At 39.1% G+C, this 7,500-nt stretch overlaps 2 protein-coding genes across 2 annotated transcripts in view; one reads left to right on the forward strand and one right to left on the reverse strand.

The window, feature by feature from the left end:
• Positions 1-1,448: 1,448 nt before the first annotated feature.
• On the reverse strand, positions 1,449-4,823 carry LOC138054655 (xyloside xylosyltransferase 1-like). The gene is made up of 2 exons (XM_068901143.1): positions 3,946-4,823; positions 1,449-2,896 (listed from the first exon to the last, which is right to left on the reverse strand). The coding sequence occupies exons 1-2, from the start codon at positions 4,795-4,797 to the stop codon at positions 2,282-2,284; spliced, it is 1,467 nt and encodes a 488-aa protein (XP_068757244.1). The 5' UTR covers positions 4,798-4,823; the 3' UTR covers positions 1,449-2,281.
• Positions 4,824-5,109: 286 nt separating this feature from the next.
• The window catches only part of LOC138051514 (small ribosomal subunit protein mS22-like), a 10,849-nt gene continuing 8,458 nt past the window's right edge, over positions 5,110-7,500 (forward strand). Inside the window, exons 1-2 of the mRNA XM_068897733.1 lie at positions 5,110-5,386; positions 6,458-6,622. Of these exons, the coding sequence (XP_068753834.1) occupies positions 5,111-5,386; positions 6,458-6,622 (441 nt within the window). The 5' untranslated portion in view covers position 5,110. The remainder of the gene's footprint in view (positions 5,387-6,457; positions 6,623-7,500) is intronic.

Consider the following 7,500-nt stretch of genomic DNA (forward strand, 5'->3'; position numbering starts at 1 on the left):
CATTTTGGCACATTTCTTTGCCGTCCTCGTCCTGACAACGACCTGAATTGACCAAAATAGAGGTCGTGTAGAGGACGTGGGAACCTGACGAAACATTTTTAATTTCCTTTCAAAACAACCACACCGTTCATGCCACTTTTATTCCTGTAATGTTGATACACACTTTCCATTCTGAACGACTTGGGGTTAAAACAAAATCATTACAATAAGGGGAAATAACATTTTTAGACAAAGGTTCACGTTGGCGTCGGGGGAGGGGGGGGGGGCGGAACTGCCATATAAAAAGGACGGTGGTGCTTGTCGGAAATTTTTCAAAGAACCACAAAGAGGTACTAAGATCCTGTCTTTTGGGCATGGTATGAAATTTTTTTCTCCCCTAAGAGGTACCAAATTTTGGATTTTAATGAGACAAAATTAAATATTAGGTAATTGTCATGTCTCCTCTCATAATTTTTCAGCTCAATACCGTTAAAGCTCCTGCTGTGGACCTTTTGAGGCTGAACACCCTTTTTTAACTCCTAAAAGGTAGGGCGAGAATCCCCGTCCTTTTTACACGGGAGCCCCCCTGCCCGGGGGGATTTTTACTGGGGTATCGATCGTAATGCCATACGATTCCAGCGTTTGAAAGTCATTGTGTTTTGAACATCGATCTCCTAGTTAATTTATACTTTGACATCAACCTTAAATATAGTACATCTTACTTACAATATTTCTACCACTTTAAATAATGATTATAGTTCCTATTTGACATTACAGTGCATAAAAAATAAATTTTGAGGGATAGATAAAATATGTACAGGATGTCTCTCTAGGAATACAAGTATTCCATTGTTACCAATTTCACACAGATTAGAAATGCACACAATGTCCTATATTTGTGAAACGAACGAATAAATGTTGCAGTGTGTTGAATGTTGTTTTGTACCAAAATTTACAGATAAGACTTCTTGTCCTCTTGTCACAGGATTTGAAGAGGTAATTGTGAGACGCAGCTTAGTTCCAAGTAATCTATTTGGAATGGAACGCCTGCATTCCTATACGGCCATTGATCACATTCTTACAAATTCGTGCATTACAGACCATTACATGTGCAGAGGATTGTGTTTCCAGTGGCTGATCTGAACATGAACTATTAACAATTTCTAAAATAACCAATAATACATGATTGTTATGAAGATTCCGGAATGTTGCTAGCAGCTTCTGTACATGGCATTATTCCGGTAACAATGCTCTTTCTAGGGATTAATCATATGCGTAATAATATAGTTAATCGTAACTATTACAAAATTCTCGAATCTGATTGGTTATCAACAGCCCTTACTTCAGTATTAATCATAGTCATTACAATCTTCTCAAATTTGATAAGTGCATGAACTGCTTTATTTTTCAATAATTATTGTGTAGGATTAAAATCGGACATTGAAATCAGACAGTTGGCTATAATCGGATACCTGGAATCGGACAGTTACATCAGCCAATCATATTAAGTGCACTTAGCTTAATCTACCAATCACAGAATTCATCACAATAACCATAGCAACAACCACTTACCCTACCAAACTGCGGATTTCCAAAAATGGACAAATTTGTGACATTAGACAGTGAAAAAGGAATGCATTAATTCTGTTTTCTCTGAAATTGTGATGGTTATGATTAATTGGTAACAGGACTTTGTACCATCCAATTCTGTCTGTAATCATACTCGTGATTAAAGGGGCTAGGTCACGCTATTTTAGGTAATTTTGTTTAATTTTGTTAATTATGAGCTCTAAACGTCAAATTGGCAGAGCAAGAGTCTTTCATTTGCAAAATCACCGCCACATAACAACTGAGAATGATTTTCCAGCTTTGTAAATGACATTTTGATGTAGACTGATATAAGTTTGAAAAAAGGTGTGCTGACGTTTTTCAAATTTACCCAAATTCAATCCATTTCAATCCTCTCCAGTTTTGTCCATCCATGTCCCTTCTTGGCTTCCCTGTGTTTTGTTAGAGTTCTTCTATAGTTTTGAACAGTTATTTTGATATTTTAGTTAATTCTATGACCATTCGAACAGTGCTGAAATTGCCTAAAATTGCGTGACCTAGCCCCTTTAACCAAATTGGGCTCCCGCTTATAATGCAGCCGTCCAATCACTCATATCAAGATTAATTTTAGCTGTTTACCGGGGGGGGGGGGGGGGACTTATGTCATACACTTGCATCTTGATTGAACCCCCTAGCATGCATCAAAATTCCAACCACAAAGGACCACTTGGTTACCAGTTACTAAACAGATTCACTACTCATTAGGCAACTTTGTTCCGCAGTTTCCATGGTACACATGGATGAGCCCAGTACAGTTAAAGTACAAGTCAAACACGTCCGGGTACTTGTCCTGCCAATAAGTACAGAGTTGACGATTCCAAGAGCAAGGAAGCACATGAAAAAGTTCCGAATATTCTAGTGAAAGCAAGGAGTAAAAATCTTGGTCTCCAAGATGCCCCTGAAATGTGTATTTGTCGGCCAGCCTCTTCACTTCGCTGCCTTGTAACAGCTTTTTGTAAAGTTCTGAGTTGCGCATGCTGCGTAGATTGATCAGGAGAACACCACTGTTAAAACCTGACAGACCATCTGGAGGAGGTCCACCAACCTTTGTCCCCGGGTTTTTGTCACGAAACATGTATAAGACATGCCTGTACGTGGGTTGCTGCTCTTTGGCTAAACCAAATAAAGTGGAGGGCTTAAAGTTATCAAACTCTGCAAACAACTCATTGATGTCTGATTGAAACAGCAGATCTGAGTCCAGAAAAATTATTCGCGCCAACTTTCGAGGCAAGACATGATGTATTGCAGTGGGCACAAAAAACAATGGATCATTGTAATAGGAGTTTGGGTCACCACTTTTAAAAAAATGCTGAAAGAAAGTTGAATTTAAAATTAATGTAATTAATTAATGTTTTGACCTAAATTTACCATCAAAGCCTCAATCCTTCCTTTTTTCCCCCAAATTCTAAGAATCTATTTGTGTTGTCCTATCGTAACAAACCGGCAAAGTCACTTCACATATACAAAATGTCATATATCTATCTGGTTAAGAGATTTGAGACCATGGCTGGATCATGTTAAGATGTCCACGTTGCATTTAATCTTTACTTAAATCCAAAAATGGATTTCAAATCCAAAGTATCCACCATCAGGGTGGATTCTTCACATCAAATCTAAATCCATATATGTGATTCATGTTTTTTTTTGTTTTTTTTTGGGGGGGGGGGGGGGGGGGCTGGATCCATAAAAAATACACTACAGCAGGGAACTTAAGTTCTAAGACGGTGACGGCGACACAAATGGCACAAAACAGTACTGTGATTGGTTAAAATTGGAAAAATAATTGTGCTGCATGTGCTGTACCTATTTTAACTCATATTTTTTTGGTACTCTGCACAACAAAAATGTGAAATCATGAAATTTGAGGAGTGATTGAGGTAAGCTGGAGTAAAAAAATATACACTTTACGTTGACCTTCAGCAGCATATTTATAGTTTGAAGAATAAACTGTTCAAGTAAGGTGTTGAGCTGCTGCAGCCATAGATCAGCAACAGCTAGGAATAAAGTTTTCAACAGAAGCTCAAGGCCTCACTCGAAAAGTTTATTCTTCTATAGAGAAATAAACTTGTAGAATTCTTGAGGCAACAAGTTTTATCACTGGGGGGAAATTTGTGTTTCAAAATCAGCTCAGGTCTGAAAGGGAAATTTCCATGATTGAGTCCTCAATCCACTTCTAGACAATATGCAAATTTCTTCTAAATGTGTCAATTTCACAACTAAAAAAGGCTCTCTCGATTTTTTTTGTTTCTTTGGGCAAGAAGAATCTGTATGGTCTTGGATCAAGTATGCAACCTCAGATTTTCCCAAAGAAATGCAGCTGAGTTTAAAGTTTGTCTATGCCTCACATTATTTTGTCACCTGTATTTCCTTAACGAAGGGTCTGACTCTTTCTGCCACCTTCTTCACATCATAATAAGTCACATTCATCCTTATGTTGCACACTTGGCCAATCTGACTGAAAGCATCGTGACAAGTTAATTTGCCAACTTCATCAGTCAAAACATGAAAACTAAGATTCACTGATGAGTGCACGCATATTGACTGCAAACAATGCTTGAATCTTTGTGCGAGCAGACTTGTTTGCCCAACTTTTGCAAGTGTCATCAATACGTTATATTCTTGTGGAGGAGAGCCTTCCTTTAAATGTTGCACTCCCTTTTGTTTTCTTGTCGTGGATACGTTCTTTTTTGCGTTATTAGGTTCATTATGATGCTGAATTTTCCTTCTTGCTGTCCTACTGTCTCCAACCTCATGATTTTTTATTCCTTCCTCAAAGGGTGACAAGTTTCCTTCACTCTCAATATCCCTGTCTCTATCTGGAATTTTATGACGTCGACGGTGTAAGTCATTCTCATTTCTCTCGCCTGCATCCACCTTTAATATTCTAACTTTGACTTCATTCGCACTTGACTTTTCAAGATCCTCGCTTGTCTCTGATGACAAATCTTTTCCTCTTTTGTTGGAAGCTTTTGTTCTTTCAGGGGAGTTTTGGTCAACTCTGCCTGGTCGATTCAAGTGCTTGTTAGTTCCTCGGCCGAGCTGTTGCGATAACGTTCCTGTCATGAGATTCAGTTCGTGAACATGTCCTTCCTCTGCAACTGAAGAGAAAAGAAATCTGCTGGCAATCACAAGAACCAAGAGCAACGAGATAAACAACACGCGAGTGGGATGTCTCATGCAATATCTAAAAAGTCCACCAAAGCACGCCATCTTGCATTTTTTTCATATTGGGTAAACAAGAGGTCTGGTGAGGAAATACTTTGGGAACTGAGTGGAGTGGTGGTTGGTGTCTGAATCTTTACGACTTGTTACAACTTTAATGATTTCAATGACTTTATTCTTCGTCTAAAAGTCTACTTTGTTGAACTCAATATACCAATGTATATATATCTTTTAGATTTTTGTTCCCGATTTATGAAAATGAAGGCAATCTATTCTGAGTTTTCTTCCCGACGGAAAACTCGTCCTCCCCTCCCACAACCTCAACAGCTTTCAAAGTTGGCAGTGGATTGTGTAAGCCTACATGACGTACTTACGAGAAACCAACATGGCGACGATGTGTCGGCTCTGTTATCACAGATGCCATTTCAAAGCTCCTCTACGATTGCTTGTATCAAGAACGTTGTGCACGAATGAAAATTTTAATGGAAGCAGTAACATACCATCGTTTGACAGTAAAGAAGTTAGATCAATTTTAAAGAGAATCACAGGCCGCAACTTGGACAAGATATTCTCGGCAAGAAAGCAAAAACTCGGTGTCCCCTCTTACAAACTGATGACCGATGCCGAATTTCTGATGGTAAGGTCCGTTCATTACATTTAGTGCACGAGTTGAACTGCATTATGTTAAAGGATCTTTTGTATTTAAGCTGAAACCTCAAATCCCAAGACGCTCTGCTGCTCTTGTCTCTCGACTCACATAGCGGAAGATGCATAGCTGCAGATTCGTAATACTTTTAGAGTGATTACCCAGTTGTCCCCACTTCAGTAAGCGTTCAGGATTAATTTTGAAGCTATTATGGCTGTCGTCTTATAGACCACTGACTTGAGCAAAACCTACTAAATACATTGGCAACCGGTCATTCACCCTGCAAGCAGAGCCTTTCTTTTGCTTGCTCGATTTTGGCGTGCTTGAGAAGGGCTCTGCATGAATCGAGTAAGATCTTTATTGAATATACGCTGCATGTTACCAGGATACAGTCTCGAACCCAAGCCTAATATGCCAGATCTCGCCGCCATCTCGGTTTTTCATGGTACAGCGGGCTCAATTATAACCATCGGTTTTGTCACTAAACGGACGCTTGCACTGGAACAACCGGTTTGACGAGAGAAAACAAGATTGACTAGTCCAGAAGCTCGGGCTGCAGCGGCTTCAAAGAGTTGACGCGATTCGGGCAGAGCCTACTTTTGTCCTCCTCAGTAAAGCCTAAAGACAAAAGGAGGCTCTGCTCGCAGGGTGCCGGTCATTCCGCCCCAGAGTGGATCCGCCCTAAGCACTGATCTCAGTGATTATGTCTAAGCACTGAATTTAGTAATGAAAAATTAGGGTTAGGGTTGGTTAGCAGTTGTAAAAAATGATAATAAATGAAAATGATAATGATAATCATTGGAAAACAGGTTTATTTGATGGTGGAAAAGCCTTTGAACCAAAATGTACCAAGAGTTTGATTCAAGAATTACCGGTATAGGTAACATAGTTACATTAACCTAGTTTGTTAATTTCGTGTGGTAACTTGGGACATTTTTTCTCATGGTGTTTTGCTTTCCCTCTCTGCTCTCAAAACAACCAACAGTGTCTGCACTTGTTTTTATGGTGAAAGCTTCCTAAAATGATTGTTTTACAATCTGAAATATTATTTTACTTTTGCAGGCCCAAGAAGAAGTAAACAAGAAAGCAGAGCATTTGCTTGAAATGCCCCCTGTAATGGATGAAAGGCAGGAGATCAATGAAATCTTGGGACAAAATGACGAACTGGCCAATTATTCAGAGTCTCGTTATATTTTTACAGATATAAGTACAAGTGCCAGTGACAGGGTGAGAATAACAGCTTTCTAACTTTGCTATTGCAGCATGTTGCAATAATCTGTTCATTCGTAGTATTATTTTTATTTACTATTTAATGCACAAGTAAGAGTGTTTTATCAGAAGCCCTCAGGATTTTTTATATCTGATAATACTCCTCCATGTTCATTAGCCGTTTTGGCCAATCGTGATGGAAAAGAGACTATTCCCTCATGAAAGGCGGTCCAGCTCAGTTCGCCTGGGAAATGAAAGACACCCTAAACAATGAAGAAAAACTAATTACCTAGTGTGTTACATAAGAAGACACGCCATTCCAGTTCACCTGGGAATCAAAGATATGTAATTCAGCGATGTACAGTGCATAATAATTTTGTTCACTGTTGGCCAGTAAGGGTAAAAAAGCACTGGTTTAGTGTTTTGAGGGCTCTTGAACCAAGGACAACAAGCCTCCAAAATGACGGTTTAGGCTGCCAAAGACAGAAAAGACTGCATTCCAAAGGCTACCAGGAACGCAATAAATTGGGTGTTTAAGGTTTTCTCAAAGTGGCAGATATCAAGGAACAATTAAGACCCTTTACAAGAGCAATGATCCTTCAAGGTCAACTTAGCTAAAATACAGTCATTGGAGTCATGAAATGCAACTGAACATGAAGCATTATAATCAATCAGTCAATCGTTTAATGTATCCAATAGCAGGTATAAACCTGAATTACAGGAAAGGTCAGAGACAGCAAACATATCTACATGTAGCATTGGTATTTAACAGTAACAAAGTTATTAAGACAAGCTGTGCGGCCTTAAGTTGGGTAAACAGTTTTGTTCCCTGAACGGAGATTACGATCATGCTCCACGACAGTGGGCGAATAAATAGTTCTGAGAACTTCTTTAGC

The sequence above is a fragment of the Montipora capricornis genome, chromosome 6 (assembly GCF_036669925.1).
Source record: "Montipora capricornis isolate CH-2021 chromosome 6, ASM3666992v2, whole genome shotgun sequence".
Lineage (NCBI taxonomy): Eukaryota > Metazoa > Cnidaria > Anthozoa > Scleractinia > Acroporidae > Montipora > Montipora capricornis.